Source organism: Rissa tridactyla, chromosome 13, assembly GCF_028500815.1.
Source record: "Rissa tridactyla isolate bRisTri1 chromosome 13, bRisTri1.patW.cur.20221130, whole genome shotgun sequence".
Classification (NCBI taxonomy): domain Eukaryota; kingdom Metazoa; phylum Chordata; class Aves; order Charadriiformes; family Laridae; genus Rissa; species Rissa tridactyla.
Window position 1 is genome coordinate 13,418,549 of NC_071478.1, and position 18,224 is coordinate 13,436,772.

General features: G+C 55.0%; 1 protein-coding gene across 1 annotated transcript in view; it reads right to left on the reverse strand.

The window, feature by feature from the left end:
• Positions 1-18,224, reverse strand: part of RBM19 (RNA binding motif protein 19) — a 73,292-nt gene that overhangs the window by 13,214 nt on the left and 41,854 nt on the right. The window contains exons 22-23 of the mRNA XM_054219881.1: positions 11,502-11,607; positions 4,872-4,992 (exon numbers count right to left, since the gene is read on the reverse strand). Coding sequence (XP_054075856.1) covers positions 4,872-4,992; positions 11,502-11,607 — 227 coding nt within the window. The remainder of the gene's footprint in view (positions 1-4,871; positions 4,993-11,501; positions 11,608-18,224) is intronic.

Below are 18,224 nucleotides of genomic sequence, written 5' to 3' on the forward strand. Positions count from 1 at the left end.
CCTTCCCATAAAAAAACCCACAAAAAAAAACCCCAACCCACAAGTCATTCCTTCCCCTTCCCGCGTCTCGCGCAGAATTCCCCATCTGTCAATTTAATTCTTTGATCGATGGGAAAGAGCAGAAAAAAACCGGCCCGGCACAGCTGGCTTCCCAAGTTAGCCCTGGCAGGATACCGCCCGCCCCGCTGGCGACGGCTGAGTGCAATGTTTGTGAAGCGCAGAGAACACAAGTCAATAGTAATTTAGCTGGATTGGGAGCAAGTGCCTTCCCTGCACGGACTGCAAGCTCCCGGGAGAGAGGGAGCGCGCGCACGCCGAGGGTATCGCCGCCTCGCTCGCCCATCTTCCCCCAGTGAGGCTTGCCGAGATGGAGCCGCGCCGGCAACCGTCGCCCCGTGCCAGGCAAGCGAGGGAAGAAAAGGGGGCTCGAGCTGTTCACAGAGCGCTGGTGAGCTACAGTCAGGCGACGGCGGGGACGCGGGAGACGCGCGAGTCTGTACCAGGGCTCTGGATGCCACCCTGGACCATTCCCTCCTGCACGGGGCGCAGAGCCACCCCTCGGCCCAGGGCTGGCAAATTCAGCTGCAGGGCACTGGGATCCCTTCGTCGCTGTTTTGGCGGAGTCAAAATATTCTCCCTGCTGGTTTCAAAGTTGTCAGTGATCCTTGTTTTCCAAAGGGAGGATCGCCCTTCCCCAAATGAGGGCCAAGGTGCTGCTGGCGGCAGGGTTCCTGCATCCCTTGCCGCCCTGATGTGGCTGGTGCTTGCCATGACCCTGCTCCGCATCATCGTTTATCGGTTTATCTCCATCATCACTGGTTGGACTCCAGGATCTGAAAGGTCTCTTCCAACCTAGACAACTCTACGATTATGGGCTGGATTAGAGGCCCCAAGGCCAACTGTTGGCCAACCTCTCCGTGGCTTCTCCTTACCACGTTACAGTAGATAAGTCTCTTTACCCACAGCAGCATCAAATCCTCCCCTGTAGCTGGCCAAGCTCTGGGGCTCTCCAGCCACCTTGCAGGTCCCACAGATTAATAACGCATGGTAGGGCGCAATTAAAACTCAAATAAAGCAGTTTTCTTTCTAATATAAGAAAGGGGCTGGGCTGTGGCTTCCCTACCGACAGCGTTTCTGAAACCATCTCTGGCAGCTGATGGCCACTTCTGGGATCCTCGCTTCCTCCTGGAACATTACAAAGCCTCCGAACAAGCCATAAAGAATGACCTGCAAACGACACGAAATGGGAAGGAAGCCTATTCCGTTTTATTCCGTCTATTAGACCTATTGAAAAGATGGCTCAGAAGTGGCTTGATTGCCGTGACAAACGCCCGCACGGAGAAAAGATTTAGGAGGTCAGACCTCTCTTTAACCTAACAAATAACAGCAGAGTGAGACCTGGGAGCTGGAAGCCAAATCTCTATAAACGGTGTCTAGAAATAAAGTGCATAATTGTAGCAGAGAGAAGTCGGTGGCAGGACATGTGTCTCGCAGCCCAGGTTTAGACTTTACAAAGTGTTTCTTTGCTAAGACAAAACCGATGGGACTGACATCGCATCATTTCCCAAATGATGGGAGAGTGCTGGGCGAGGGGTTTTGGCCGCTGCTACTCAAGACACCAGGCTGAAAGATCAAGGTGGGTCTATCAAAGCTGGAGATGCGGAAATCTGCTGTGATGGCCGCGAGACGGAGAAGGATGAACTTGTTGCTCAAGTCAAACTCGCCACCAAACCCAGGGGAGTGCAGGTCACCGTGTTGTCCCCGTGGACCTGGGTGATAACAACCCCCTGGGCCTTAGGGCAAGCTCCTCGCCCTCCGTTAGCGCTCTGCAGCCTCTCCTCCACACAGATCCACCACGTGCTGACTGTGGAAACACCTGCACATCACTGCTGTGCCCACAGCAAACCAAAAACTGCATGGAAAAGAGGACAATGGAAGAAGGAAAGGAAGGAGCTTTCCAAAATACTTGAATTCCAATTGCATAAAACTCGGGAGAGATGCGTCTGAAAGCCCCGTGAGATGGGCAGTCTCAGTCCTTTGTCCTGCTTTGACACTTCCACCTCTTCTGGTCCTCAGCACGCTCCCTGGCTGCTTTTATTTCTGTGGAATAACCAGGAAAAGGGCCTGGAGCAGCAGAGGCCACACGTCACCCTGTACCGATGGCACAGCAATGACAACATGGCTTGATACAAACACGCAACGCTGCTACAGCGAGACCAGCCTCTCCAAGCATGGGTGGCTTGTGGTGTTGGAGCTCTCCAGGTCCAAAAAGATCACAGCAAACATTCAGAGAAAGAACAAAAAAATGACTTTCCCATGGGATGGCAATGCTCAACCCCGCGAAGAAATTTAGGGTAGGAAACAGGGAATAAACTGAGTCGGATGGTGGGTTAAGACTCAACCCACCTACCACACTGCTGCCTTTTGAAGGCATCTGCCTCCATGTCCTGCTTCTCAGATGCTGCTGGCTGGGCTTGGCTTGGGGAGCAACGCGAGGACAGCAGCAGCAGTGGCAAAGAGCAGCTGAAGACACCAGGGACCTCGGTCTCGACTCTGTTTCCTGAGTCTTGAAGACTCAAAATTACCTCTTCTCTCCCATCTCCAGATCGGTCCCTTCCTACCTGGAGATAAGGGACCAGAGGGGCCTGACCACTGCAGCCTGCAGAGCTGTGGGAAGACCCTCAGAAGACACCCACGCCGAGGTGGGACAGGAGAACTCGTGGGGACATCCACGAACAGAGCAGGGATGTCTGAGCTGCTCCTGCTCCTCATGGGGAGGGGAGGAAAGTGGAGGGAAATGGGCATTGGTAGGAAAAAGTGGGCTTGGTTTCTGGTCAACAGAATGCAATCTGCATCACCAGTGAAACGAGATGTGTGGTCTCAGCCCGGCTGCTTCGGTGGGCTGACAGGGCGGGGAGGATTCAAGGATACGGGGCAGCAATGCTGGGCGTGCTCTCTATCCTCTTCAGCCTGGCTCCATGCGGGAAAATCAGCCTCCAGCTACGCTGGGCTTAAAACACGAAGGAGCATCTCCACGGGGGCTGAAGGCAGAGTGGCAGCTGCAGTTTGTCCCTCTTTATCGCTACCGCTATCGTTTTCTGCGCGCCCACAGCAAAATGGGACAGGGTCTGGCTCCCTCTCTTCCTCAGGGCCGCCGGGCATCGCAGCCAGAAACCCGGTGGCAAGCCCCCCTCGAAATCAGGAGAGGGCACTTCCCAAAGAAATCGACCACCACCCGTGAAACTCCAGCCGGCCAGGGCGGTGCGGAGAGGCTGAGACCTGGTCCCAGGCAGCAGCCAGCTCCCAGGGCCCGCCAGCCTGCCCCAGACGGGGCTTTGTTATGGAGATCCGCTTCTGGCAGATCCTGCTCTGCCGCAGGATTGCAGGATTAGGAGGACGCGCGTGTGCACCAGACAGGGTTGAAGTCATTGGATGCTGTTTCTCTCCCCCTCGAGATGGGCTGGAGCACAGCGATGACTGCCGCCTTCAATCACATTTTCGGTCCCTAAAGATGGGGAGTGATAACCTTGCTCCTGTTTTTCAGCCAAGCCCCCGGAGCCAGTGCAGCTCCGAGGCTGCATCCCCTTCCTGGGATGTGAAAACGTTCTTCTGCCGCTCGCCCAGAGCCCCCGCCTCGGTGAGGAAGACCCTGGACAAGGGGGCTGGAGCAAGCGCAGACAGAAACTGGGAAGCAAGCTGAGCCTGGGGGAAAACGGGAAGCGACAGAGCTCGCAGGCAGCTGCCAGCATCTGCTGCAAATCTGCAGCTACCGTAAAGCCAAGACTATTTTTTTCCCCCCTAGACTGAACAGAGCAGAAAGGGAGAAAGGAATATAAGACGGGGTGCATGAAACGTCACACCCGCTGCCTTCTCCACCCCGGCAGAGATTCACATTGCCTCCAGCGCTGGGTTCTGGGTGGGCACATCCATCCCCCAGCAGCGCAGCACAGCTCTACGCCCCGGCTGACACACACACCTAGACACCGCTGCGCTCCTTTTGGCCTCCTCTTTGGCACCACGTTGGAGATGAGCCCTCGGATCCCAGCACATCCCATTTTGCTCCACACTTCTCCGGTTGTACCCACCCTCAGCCCTTCTGCCATCAAACTGCAGCTTCCCCAGCCTGTCATAATCAGCGCTGTGCACATTACTTCACAAACACGAGGCCGGGTCCCGCTGGAGTCAGGCCGGCTAAATAAGCGAGGCTTGCTGCTTTTTCCATCACCGGGGATTGCGACGTGCAGCCCCAGAACTGCTTATGCCAACCCCCCCCCACCCCGGCGATGGGCACGTGCGTGGTGGAGAGGGGAGGCTGGGAGGGGGCGCAGGAGGAAGAGCATTGATCTCCAGCTTAGCCCACCAGCCCAGGGGAGCCCTTCCTACATAAATATTTGCCAAGCAATGCATTTGTGCCTGTCGATGGCTGTCAATAGCAGCCCGCAGTGCTGTTATCTGCGGAGCTGTCATTCTCAGGAACCTCATCCGAACAAGCCCTCGCCGCTTCTCGACCGATGGCCAAATTATTTGTCCTTTTTTAATCCGTGTGCTGCATGCGCAGAGCCTGTCCCCAGCTACGGAGCATGCTGGGGTGCAGGGGAACGGAGCCAAAGCATCGCAGGTGGCAATGAGGTGCCCCGGCAGTGCCGGCACACGGAGCGTTAACTGGCTGATGTGCAGACAGAGAGCTGTCAGACAAAGCCATGGCCTGGATGCCTCCTGCTTCCCCCTTGCACCCTCAGCATCCTCCAGCATCTACCCGCCAGCCCTGGCAGCGGCGGGGAATGGGCTGGTGTGGACCAGCAGCGTGTGCCAGATGGGACGGTGCCAGCCGGGGCTGGATGCGACGGGCCGGGAGGATGCCGCTACGTTACCGTGGAAATGATCTGCCGTTTTCCGTCTCAGGGCCTCCACCGTCTCCTCCGTGTCTGCCCACTCCAAGACCAGCCTCCGGCCGTACAAGTGCGTGCTGTGGCACAGGGCGTTGAATGCTTTCTGCAGAATTAAGAGGAAAAAAAAAAAATTAAGGGAGAAAATAAAACCAGGCTCAGACAAAGAGGTCCCTCCCTCTGCCCTGAATCTAAGAGGTCACCAGAGAACATGCTACTTGGTGCATTTTGCTCTGATGGGGCAGGATTCATCTCCATCAGTGACTTTGACTTGATCATTTATCTTCTACATCCTTGCAGCAGAGCAAATACCCATCGCCGTTCCCGCAGGCTGCTGCTGCTCGCGAGGGAGCAGGCGGAGATCAAGGTTGGCTGCGGCCCGGCATCACCCTGGGACCACACCTGAGCCGGGAAGGCGGCAGGGTGGAAAAGCTGTCGAGATGTGGGGCAGCACAAGGTGGGTCGACTGCAAACCAGGGTGCTCACGGGCAGCGTGGCAGCTGTAGAGCCACCTCGCGACTCTCCATCCACCCTGTTCTCCTCCGGCATCCAGTAAAGCCCAGCTCAAATGCGCAGAGAGCTTGCTTTCTGCTCAGGGACAAGGAATTTGAAGCAGCACAAGCTCGTCGGGGGAAGCTGCCGCCTTCTCGCCAACCGTTTGGTGGCCGTTGGTGGCAGCAAAGGTGGCAGAGCCAGAAGGCAATGCAGAAGTCCCCTTCTCCTTTTGCCTGTGGTGGTTTGCTGTGTTATAGAAACCCAGAGGTTCCCTTATTGTTACATTCTGCTTCATAACATCTGCACAGCTATAATCCCTTGCTGATGTTGAACACAAGCGTGCCGGCCAGCACAGCAGCTCAGACGGCTTTCTTTATCTGTAGGCAACCAGCAGAGGCATTCAGGACACAGCTCCTCGACCCAGGGAAGGTTGACTTTGTCCTCATTTCCCACAGACTTTCAAGGAAATTCAGGACTGAGCAAGATTGGGCCCAAAATGCAAATAAACAAACACGCCGGTCAAATATTTTCATCCCCAGAGGCACCCAAAGTGCTCCAAAGCAATGCGACACACGGCTGGGCACAGGGGTGGAGAAAAGGAGCCCAAAACGCTCTTTTAAAAACCCCTGCTAAGGCTGGGATTAAGTAGGGCTATAAGCTGTCAAACTCACAGCCCTGGAACAAACACGGCAGCCACAGGACCACAGAAACACATCCCGCCGTCCAAGAGGGATGTGTCCTCCCGCCCGCAGGCCACCAAAGCAGCACCGAAGTTGTCCTGGAGAAGCCCAGACCTCTCCCCTGAGCCGTTTGCCAAACTGCCGTTTTGATCCACCACGGTTGTCCCCAGACGTCACGTCTCTGGGCGGAGTGGCTCTTCCCGCAAGGGGCTTTGGTTGCCCATGACCGCTCCTCAGCAGCCAGGACTGTGCCTGAGCCGCTGGGCTATGCAACTCAAAAAACCCCCCCATTTCCAGTGACCAGCACTCAGTACCCTGCGTCTTCCCCTCCTTCCGACTCCCTTTCACCCACAGAATTCTAATCCGACATAAAAAAAGAGAAAGGAGGAGCCCCAGCTCCACCTCCTCCCTGGCATCACTGAGATTCCCCACCTCCGCCAGCTCCCCGGGGCCGATCCCGGCACGCCATCCTGTCTCCTTTTTGGGGGGCACCTTCCCCTCCGAAGGGCTGCAAGCCTGGCTGGTGCTTTTGCAGCTACAGCTGTTTTTATTTTGCCGCTGTTGTTGTTTTAAAGGCCTATTTTCCCTTGGAATGGTATCCAATTAGCAGAGCAATGTGTTGGCTTAAATAAACACTCAGGGGGAGGTGGCAGTAGGGAGTTGTGATGGCTGTTTACGTTGGCACAAAGAGCCATTTCCAAAGCCTGGCAAACAACTGCAGCTCTAATCGCCGGGCCTCATTTGTTAATTTATACTTTTTAATTTCTCACTTCCCCGCGGCACAAGGAAGAGGAAGGTTGGAAGACGGGATACGGCCCCGGCAACCTCGCAGCAGGTCACGGAGGGAGGCAGACCATGCCGAAAGCATCCACCATCATGGAAAAGCGCGGTGCTTGGTGGGCTCTCGTCCTCAAAAGCAGCTTGCTCTGCCACATCCTCCTCCCTGAAGAATTAATTCCATGCCCAGTCCGGGATGAGGTATCCTCTAGATTTGTGGGGAGCACCGGGAAAGGTCACGGAGCAAGAGGGAAGGCAGATGCTGCCATCAAGTTGCATCGCATGGAAGAAACCCGCTGGGAGAGGCACATCTGCCAGCAGCCTGGTGACGTTGGCCTTTCCCAGCTGAACACACTCCCAAAATGAGCTGGTTTTGCACCCGGGATGAAGCCAAGTTGGAAATGCCAGGCCGAGATCGCAGGGATCCCTCCATTCCGGGCAGGAAAGGGAGACCTCTGCTCCCCACGGTCCCATCTCCCTGATGGGCTCCCGGAGTTGGGGCTGCAGAACAGAAGCCAGGCATTTCAGGGGAAAACCAAGTGAATGTCACTTCCTTTGGAAAAAAAAAAAGCTAAAAAATAAAACTTAGCTCTTCGGTGCTCCGAGAGGAATTAAGACTTTTTCAGGGGGGGGAAAAAAAAAAAAGAGAAAAACCACCGATGACTTAAAAGACAGAGGGATGAAGGGGAGTAATGCCATCCCCATCCATCCGCGTTGCTGGAGATCTTCCAGCAAGAGGGGGAAAAGTCGCCACTGCTGCTATTCTGGATGAAAAGACAGGCAGGAGAAAAAAATATATTTTAATTGCATGAGAACTATGAAATGAGGACAAGAGGGCTGGCTTTCAAAGAAAGCGGGGCTGGAGGCAGGGGCTGTTCTCGGGGTGCAGCTCTCCCTCCCCCGAGTGTTTTCCTCCCCAGGACACCTCCTCTGAAGACCGAACGGCCAGAGGTTTGTTTAGTTGTATCCGAACTAGGGATAAAGAGAGGCGTCGTGTCCGTTCATCCGAGAGAGAGACTCACCGGAAAAGACCTCTAATTACGACGGCTTCGCATCATCCTAGACCTTTAAGAAAAGGAGCGCCTCCACCACACAAGGCTCAGTATCCGTAAATGCTGAAAAAGGATTTAATTAAATCTGCTGCATTTGGCAACACACCCACCGCCAGGTAACAGCGAAAGATGAAGAGCGCTGGCAAACCTCCTCGCAGGTCTCTGCTGCTTTCCAAATGCTTTAGGGGTTGGACAAAACCCCTATGGCCTTCTCGCCCTAGAAAATAGGATGCCGGTATGCTTAAAAATGTCATTTCTGAGCCCTCATGAGTAGGATTCCGCAGAGTTCGGTTCCAGCTTAACGCCATGGCTCAGCGCAGCAGGATTTCGTCGCTAGCTCCGAGAACAGCTTGGGCAGCGGATGGGGAGGCGAACGGAGCAGGGAAAAGCAGAGAGTGGAAGGGGAGAGGCTGAAAGGGCAGCTTAAAAATGTTTGTGGGATTCAAAAAGGCAATTTAAAAATTAAAGGGTGGCCCATAAACTCACACGAAGGCCAGGCTGCCGGGAGAAGACGGACACTGCTTCAGGGCGAAGCCTGCTGCGCCGGGGCGTTGGAAAGGCAGAGATCAAGAGACCGGACCATTGCGTCCATCACCCCTCAGCGCTACGGCTCCATCCCTAAACGCCATATTAATTCAGAGGACAGTGCTGCTCTGCCTATAGATTCCCCCTTGCCCCATTAAATACTCAAGCCGAAGAGCCTCCGGGCTGGAGTCATTAGAGGGACGAAGGGTCAACAACATTAGGAGACTGATAAATTTCCCTTCCTCGCAAGAACCGGTCCCAACTGAGGATGCTCTCTGTGATGCCAGCTGCACACAAGGATTTTTTTCCTTCTGTGCGCATGCATTTTTAAAGGGCTGACTGTCTTTCCCGAATGGGCAATTTCTATTTGGAGACCAGATGCATTTTTATATCGACAGGGGAGAGAAGTGGAAACTCGGCTTCCAGTTAATAGTTCCAAAATAAAAACAATCCCGCAACAATTCTGCATGAGGAAACATGTCAAATGGTTAACGCTTCCTTAACTGGTGTTAAATCGTTATTGCCAGCGGATCAAAGTTGCCCTTCTTTTCCATGGACCCCCAGTTTGACCAGTGGGTATGCAAAACCCTCTTCGTGAATATTACTTTGTCCCTCCCGTTGCCGTCTTTGACATGGGTTCCTCCCCGTTTCCTGCTTTCGCACGTGTGAGCGCTGTGATTTGTTCAACGCAAGCGACACAGAGGAGAGAGGGCTGCTAATTCCATCTGATGGCGGTGTAACGCTCCCAGTCGAGGTCCATCCATCACCTTGGGAGCCGTCAAACAACCCAAGAGACAGCCCCGGCTGCGGATGTCACCGTGGGAAAGGCAGGCGTGAGACTGGGGCTCGGAAGGACGAGCATCTCCGGCTCCGAACGAGAAGATGCTACCACCAGCAGCGTCCCCTGCCCTGCCTGGATGTCACCTCCCCTGACGAATGTGGCTCTGGCGCAGCACCTTTCATCAGGGCTGGCTCTCCTCCAGCGGGCACCAGCACATCAGGGGTGACCAAGGGGATGAAACCGGGGCCAGTGGGACAGGTCTGCCGGGCACAGCACCGAGGAGACCGGAGGGGGAGCCCCAGGGCTCTGTCCCGGCTTTGGAAAATCTCCATCCGCGCTCCCGCAGCAGCCGTGACTGCTCCGAGAAAAAGACAAACACGGGAGGTCACAGGCTTTAAATGCCCAACAAAGCCACCCTAACTATTCTATTACAAAACCATCATGTTTTATAAGGCGCTTATAAGCGATTTCCAGATTACCACTCTGAGCGAAAACATCATTGATAGCCACAGCTCTTCAGCTCAGAGGTCTCCAGGCCCACTCCCCTCCTCTCTCATTTCACTTAGCAATAAACTCTAAGCCAATTATGTCCGTGTTTACAATATTCAGGATCCTATTCATCAATACACAGCACATCCTTTTCCAGACGGCCAATGGAGTGTACTTGATGTGCCACTTGTGAGACAATTAAATCCCTCAAAGAGATGAGGGCGGGGGGTGGGGGGGGAGCGGAAAACGAGGAGGAAAAAGAGCTGCTTTGCTGGAAAAGAAGAAAGCCCCCCCGCTCCCGAGTGATCTTCTGCAGAGCATCTCACTCCCCGCGAGTTTTGGGAGCGATGCCGGAGCGAGCGCCCTGCCGGCTCTCTGCCCTCCGGCTGGCTGCCCGTGCTCACCACCGAGAGATGGGTTTCCTACCGGTGACATCTCTCTTTGTCCAGCGCAGCTGGAATCAGCCACTGGCTCCCCACGGGGCCGAAGAGGGACTGGATGCAGACCTCTGCCTTTCTTTTGTTCCAAACCCAAGCAGAAAAGCGGGTGCTGCCTCATTCACCCCCAAAACGGCGGCTGAGCAGCAGTAAAGAACCAGCCAGGTCCCTGTAGGCACCTTTCCATCAAACGCCTAAATTTTCCTTAGGAAAAGACTAATTCAAAAACCAGGAACGAAGAAGCCTGAGCGACTCTGGAGTGAAGCAGAGGTTAAAGGAAAGCTGCGGGGAGCCGGGGTTCGCGCAGAGAGGGGAACCGCGCTCCTGGGGGGGGGGTTCAGCATCCCCCGCCCCCGGGGAGGGCGAATGCCGAGCGGAAGGAAGTTTGAATTAGGATCAATACGGACTAACAAAGAAACTCTGCGTACTGTGTTATACGGGAGGTCAGGCTGGAAGGGATGATCTAATAGTCCCTCGTGACCCCGGATCAATGAATCCTGTCTAAAAACATAAACACCAGCTACGCTTGCTCCACTCCCCACCCCTCTCCTCCATCTCTGCTCCCAGTCTGGAAAATTTGGAGTTTCAGGGAGACGGTGGAGCCATGTGGACACTTCCCTTCAAAAACAGCATCCCTCGGCTTCCGCCCGCAACTGTTTCTCTTCCAGATATTGTGCAAATCGCCAGGATCCAGCAGCGGGGACGGAACCCGCGCTGCCCCGGTGCTGGGAGAGCCCACGCAGCACCTTACAGCGGGGCTGAGGACCCTCTTCTGCCCACAGCATGAGACCCCCCATGCCTGGTCCTGCCTGCTCCCGAACCTCTGGCAAAAGGTAAGAGCAGAATACTACCAGGCAGGCTACAACCCCCTTGTTTCTCCTGCAAGGATGGAACTTAAACATATAGGAAAGCTTTAAAAAAAATAAACAGACTAGGGCATTTTGAACAGCAATCTATCCCAGCTTAAAACAGTTTACAAATCAGTGAACACCCACGATATCCAAAACTCCCCTTAAAACCAAGGCAGCAGCGGAGGTGGGACACGTACTCAGGTTTCCTAACGTGTTACGTTGGGTCAAAACCATCTCCTTCAGCTTCTCGCCTTGCTTCTGACAAACCCCCGTCCTGCTTCACAAGGATTTTTAGCCGTTGTATGATTTGCACCAAACCTCTGCCCATTACGGCTCACGTAACCTCCAGCTGTTGCCCACACGGGGGTTTTTAGCCCCAGCGTAGCTTTGCTGGTGAGTGGTAAGAGCCTGCCCCAAATCTGGGCTAAGCCTCAGTGGGACAGAGCCTCGTGGCTCCCTCCCTCCCCTTCTGCTCCCAGACCAGGATGGGAAGGTGCCAGCGGGGAGGGGACGGATGCTACAGCTCACCTTGGCATCCTGCTTGGTGAGGAAATCCACAAAACCAAAGCCCCGATGGGATCCTGTCCCTGCCATTTTCTTGGGCAGCCGGACGGTCTTCAGCTCTCCAAAGGTGCTGTGAATTAGAGAGGGAAAAGCAAAGAGACTGTGAGATCGAGGGAAGAACCATCATTTGATCACAAACCACGGCGCTAACGGTTCCAGACCCACGTTGCTTGCCAGCGCTGAGGACTGGGGTGAGTGGGGCTCTGCTTCCCCGTAGGCCCCGTGTCCAAAGCACCTCGTAACAGCCAAAAACTCAGCTTGGATTTTAAGGGTCATCCTTTCCAGTTGCAAATCTTAACAAAGCACAAATCGTCTTTAATGTTAACTGCTACGCTTCTCCTCCCTTTAGGAGATCCGCAGTGCCGTGCCCTGTTCAGGGAGGGCAAAGAGCACCTCCAGGTTACCAGGGCTGCTCCTGAGCACCATCAAAACAGATTTATTTGCCCTTCCGAAGAGAGGCACAGGATACGGGCACAAGCCAGAGCACGGCCCTGCAGGGACATATTGTCTTTCCAGAATAGCTCCTCCATCCCCAGAGCCTGTTGTAGGCACTGCATTCGCAAAGGTGTCACCCCTCTGCTCCGTGGGTGCTGGGGATCGTTTTTAAGACTGGATTTCCTCGCTTTAACACTGCACTTGGGTACCTGCATTTCCCATTCTGCAGCCAGCCACCCAACCTCTTCCAGAAGCTAGAATAAACTGATTTTATTTAAGCTTCCCGCACGTATAAGGGGAAACAGGTGAATTCAGCAGACCCAAGTCCTCTACAACAACTCCCAGATCCAGCAGCGTTTCAGATGAAGTTTCTGAGTGCTAATGGGATGGAAAGTCAGGAACGGGGAAACAAAAAGGGGGTTCACATTTAACTGGAGGGTGTGGGATAGGGCTGGCAGCATCCGTGTTTGGACACAGACCAGCAGAAACCTTGTCACAGCCCGCCTGTAACCGGAGATGGGACTTGTCACTTGAGGAGCAAAGCACACAGCCACCCCACCAGCTTGGACCTGCTCCAAAAAGCCTGAAAACAGACCCAAAGGCGGCGCTCGCCCGACACCCCTCTACAGTGCCGTCCCCTGGAGAGATGCCAGGACAAAGCCGATGCTTTCTCTTCATCCCAGCTCCTGCTTCCCCGTCTCCTCCCCTCCCCTCCCGCCCGTTTATCAACCACATATGCACAAGCTGCAGGCGATAAATATTTAATGTGGACCGGGGTCTGAATAGATGTGTTATTTTATTTGAAAATCTACACACACGCGCGCGCATACACAAAAGGAGCCTGGGATGCGGCAGTGCCAAAGAGCACCTGGGAATAAACACAGTAAAGGCCATAAACGCTCTCGTGAAATGATATAAGCTAAATCCTGGGAGTTAACCTGGTGCACTGGCAGCATGACCAGGCATTCATCTACCCAATTTCCTTAGGCAACGTGGTGTGTAAATGTACCATTATGAAGCCTCAAAATGAATCCGCACGTCTCCTCCTCGGCGCTTTCCCCTCCCTCGCTCCCTCCTGCCCCCTTCGAGCTGGCGCCAGGCAAACAAACAAACAAACCCGAGGGGAGGCGAGGGAGCAGCCTCGGCCGGCGGGGATGCTGGGCTCGAACGGTGGGGATCATAGAATCATAGAACGGTTCGGGTTGGAAGGGACCTTAAAGACCACCCAGTCCCACCCCCCTGCCCTGGGCAGGGACACCTCAACCTGGGCCAGGGGGTCACCACCCTCACAGCAAAGAATTTCTTCCTAATATCCAATCTAAACCTACCCTCCTTCAGTTTGAAACCATTCCCCCTCATCCTATCATTACAATCCCTGATCAACAGTCCCTCCCCATCCTTCCTGTAGGCCCCCTTCAGGTACTAGAAGGCTGCTATAAGGTCTCCCCGGAGCCTTCTCTTCTCCAGGCTGAACAACTCCAACCCTCTCAGCCTGTCCTCACAGCAGAGAGGCTCCAGACCCATTCCAACAGCTCCGTGTCCTTCTTGTGCTGAGGACTCCAGAGCTGGAGGCAGTGCTCCAGGTGGGGTCTCACCAGAGCAGAGTAGAGGGGCAGAATCCCCTCCCTTGACCTGCTGGCCACGCTTCTTTTGATGCAGCCCAGGATGCCGTTGGCTTTCTGGGCTGCAAGTGTGCATTGCTGGCTCATGTTGAGCTTCTCATCCACCAGCACCCCCAAGTCCTTCTCCTCAGGGACGCTTGGCCCCAGGAGCAGCATTGCATGGTTTCCAGTAGCAGGAGGGTCCTCCTACAAGGGGGAGCGGGTGATGGGAGCCCCAGGAGCTCTGTGGATGGCTCCTCTCGCTTGCAGCATCCCTGTAGGATCTCGAATGGCCCAGCTGGGTTAAAGGAGAGGTAATGAGAGAGCTCCTCATCCAAGGAGATAAGCATCTAGCTAGGAAAGGCAGGCGGTGGGTGGTATGGGCAAGGGAAGGCTTGCTCCAACCTATTGCTCTGTGGAAAACATCATGGGCATTGCCTGGGGGGAGCAGAATATTTGCTAAAGGAATATGAGCAGAATATTTGCTAAAAGGGAGGAGTCTCAGACAACACCCGCCCTGTGCTCTAAAACGCCAAGCGTCTCCCTTTGACACCGAGACTGGACTCGCAGGATGGGCAAGGAGGTGCCCAGCAGGAGCAAGACTGCTCTGGACCATGGCGTCAGGCTACCGGGGGCGAAGCTGTGGTGACCCACATCAGCCTGGGCAGAGACAGAAGAAGCCGGCTCTTCCCTCCTCCCACCTCACAGCAGCCTGAGCCACCCACGCTGGGACCCGATCCGGAGCGGGGCTGGCCACAGACATCTCCTTGGGGACAGGGTTGGGGCAGGCAGGACAGTGGGACCCACCAAGGGCTCCCAGAGAGACAGGTCCATGGATGGAAGCTGCATCCCAGCTCCCAGTGGGGAGCAGGCAAAGCGGGGGGGGCCGGGAAAGCCGAGGGGCTGGCAGAGACAGGGCTGACCCCACCGGGGCTGCGGAGTAAAACACTCTCCCCCCCACTGCGGCGCTAATTAGAAACCACAACACAGCAATTACCATCCCAGGAGCTGCGAATGAAGTGGAGAGCTCGGGCCTTTAATGTTCTCCTCCCCTGCGCCAGGCAGAGACTCACACCTCTCTTTTCCAATTATTTCCTCTGGATTTTGGGGGATGAGAAGCAGAGGCAGAGGGAACCCAATTACCTCCCGCGGTGCCAGGCTCCCGGTACCCTGGGAAGCCAGGTGCTGCCGTGTTTGCTCCCGTGCCGGCTGCATCGATGCCTTCCAGCTTACGGATCGCACCACGGGGATGGTGGAAGGGAAAGGGATGCAGCGCATCACCCGGACAAAATCTGAGCAAGACGACACGGGAGGGAAGAAAGCAGCTTTTATCCGGGCTACTAAACTGCATCTCGTCTGTACGATCCCACCGAGCTGCTTTAAAACACGTGCTTCCCTAGGGCCGGGGATGGCTGCGGAGGCTGGGCGGGCTCGCAGCAGCTCAGACCCAATGTCGTCACCTCCTTCCCCTGCCCGCACACAACGCGGATGGGCGCAAACACTGTGAAAACGCAGCACGCACCCCGGGGGTGGGGGTTCGTCTTGGGGCTGATTTCTCACCTCTCTCCACAGCAAACTTGGATGGAGCTCCGAAAGCGCTGGCAACAAATCCCACTGCTGGCCCGTGCCAGGCTCCTCGCCCTGGGCACGACCGCTTACAGGGAATTCCCTGGAGTCAGCGTTAGTGAGAAACTTGGGCGGTTCCTGGATTCATACCGGCATCCACATCTTCTCCAAGTGCTCCCCAGCCTTTACACCAGCGCTCAGTCGCAGCACGAGCGCTGAAGGACGTGGCAGTTTGGGGAGCAAAGCCCTTTCCTTCTTGAGACACCATCATTCTTCTTTGCATTCAACCCGGCTTAACTTTGCAGAAGACTGTAACCTCCTTTTTGGGGAGTCCTGACCCCACCAGACCCACGTGTTGGGTCCGGGGCTGGATTTATGAACCCCACGGTTTTTGGTGGCACCGCAGCGGGCTGAGACTTCATCTGTACCGAGTATGGCCAAGGTGTGCGGCAAAACCAAATGTCTTGTATACAAGACCTCCCCATGGCGCTGCTCACAATTAAAACAGGTGGTTTTGGCAGGGGCAAAAGCGAAGAGCTAGAACTTTGCCATGGAGGCGGCAGGTTTGCAAAACCCCCAGTGACCTCCATGCACACAGCTGTTCCATCACCTCCTGGTTTCCTTCTCCACATATTCATGAAAAAAGGTGTCCAAACGGCAGTCCTGTGAAATCCCGAGTGGGTCAGGGCCCGGCGGGGAGTGCAGTGGGCCTGCAGAGCTGTGGGGTGGGTCTGGAGGACACGGCTCTCCTGGCTTCCCTCTGCCCGTGCCGCAGGCAGCTTGCCAGCCTGGCTGGCAAAATCCATCCTCACGCCTCTGCTCGCTCTCCCAGGCTTGGCACGTCTTCACGCCGTTGGCTGGAAGGGATGACAGCCCCGAAAAAATGCTGCAACTAAGATATTTCCTAAATGAGAACCGTTTTTTCATGCCGATCCATATTTACAAAGGCAGAGGGGAAACCAGTAAAAGCCCGTACTGGCCCTGGTTGAGCAATGATCCACACAGATGGCAGAAAACAGACATCCATAACCTTTTCCTCCACAAGGAACCTTTTCCTCCACACCGGCCCCAAGCTCAGCAGAAACACATGGCGTTCCCAGAGATGCCAAAAGGGACATCCCCTCCCTCCCGCCCATGAGGGATCCAACATTTTTACATGGCTTTGCCGGGTATCAGCCGCTCTCCCGATGCTTTGGCAGCTCTTCCATTGGCGCTCCAGCCATCCCCGTGCTTCCTTGGCTGAACAGAGGGAAGAGAAGCAGATTTCTCCTCCACGCTCTAAGACGTACGCTCCAAGCCGGCTGGAGGTCAGAGGAACATCACTCCTTGGGATTGTAATTATATCCTTCTGGCACAGGCCAGCTGGGAGGCAAGTCCTATTGCCTGCTAATTATAGGACATTATATTGCTATTAAAGAGAGCACACTCCAGCTTGGTAGACACCACGCTGCTCACTTGGCTTTGCCTGTCTACTAGAAGGTGCTTGCGCATCCTTCATCAAGACGGCCGAGCAGCGGAGGACAGAGGAGGACGGGGGGATACAGGTGGTCTCCAGAAAACTCTCTTCCCTCCTCCGCCAGCACGACATGCGAGTTCCCACCCTGCGGCTCCTTCCCCTTCCATCACCGCTCTCCTGCTGAAGGCACAGCCCCAAATCCTCTGAGCTTCCACCCCAGTATCGCCAGGCACACGAGTACCAGCACCATCTTCTGCCGCTGACTCTACCACCTCTTTTCACAGCTCCTCTTTTCCCACCGGGTTTTGTTTGAATTTCTGCCCCGTGCTTCCAAGTCTCTCCCCGACCTCATTGGCCCCTGATGTCTAAGTCTCACCCCACCGCTGTCCCAGGCAGCCGTGATGGCCATTCGCACACGCTCCTTCATGGGACAGGCACCATGAACAGATGGGGTTGAAGAGTACCCCACCTAGGAAATGTCCCCTCCATCTCAAACTGGAGCAAACTGCAAGCTCCTCAGGACGGGCCAAGACCTCTCCAACCCTGACCATTATTTTCAAGATCGAAATGCAAAGATGTGCTCATTGCGCTTGATCTTGGTGTGGTCTCACCCACGAGCTGATCAAGGACTCTTGGGCTGCTGAGTTCTGAAGGGCAAAGCACAACCAACGCCGCAAAGCCATGCACGTGGTTGGAAAGGCCAACTGCTGTCCATTGCCAGAAAAGCGGATCTTGGAAAACAAACAAACAAAAAAATCGCCCTTAGGTTTCTCCGGACGCGTACAGATGTCCCACTGCATGGGGCAGCCCTAAACCCCTCTCTCTCTGGTTTATCTCCCTTCAAGAAAAACAAACCGGCAATAACCACGTTGGAAATTTCCATACTGGAAAACCTCTAGCAAGCCTGCCAACCTTCTCGTGGGTTGCCATCTACTGCCACCACCTCCTCCTCCTCTCTCCTCTCCTCTCGCTGCTTCCTCATCCCCAAGCCCTGACGCTGCCCAACTCCCGCCTCGTGACAGCGGGCAGCCCTAGGACAGAGCTCAAGCAGATTAACCAGGCAGTGGAACCGCTCCTCAGAAACCGCTCTGGGCAGGGGACGACAAGTCCAGAAGAGACAGAAGTCCTTCCCTTCCCTTGCTGCCCATCCTCTCCCCCAGCAGCCACGCTTCAGCCCAGCAGAATTCACTCAATCGCTTTGCAATGGTCGCCTTCATTTTACTTTATTTTTTTTTCCCCTCCCTCGCCCCCAAATAGGACCTTCCCTCCCCCAACAAATTACCTCCCTGCCAGACTCTGCTTCTGTGCTGATTTGCTGATTATGGGGGTAAGGGGGGGAGGTGGGGGAAGGAAATAATAATAATGGTCCTTTTTCTTTCTTCCTCCTTTAGGAACGCGGGACCCTGGCAAATGGTTTTGCCCCTGGGCTGAGCCGTGGCCAGTTCCACCCCCTGCATGAGAGAGTTAATGAAATACGCAGCGGAAGGTCCCTCCCGCCTCCCGCTCCAGGACTTCAGCTGACTCCAGTACGGCTAATCCCATTACAAGAAAATAACGTGGATAATTCAAGCTAATGAAATCGTTACAAGAATGTGGACAGCCAGGGGTGGACATTCAGAGCCAATTTAA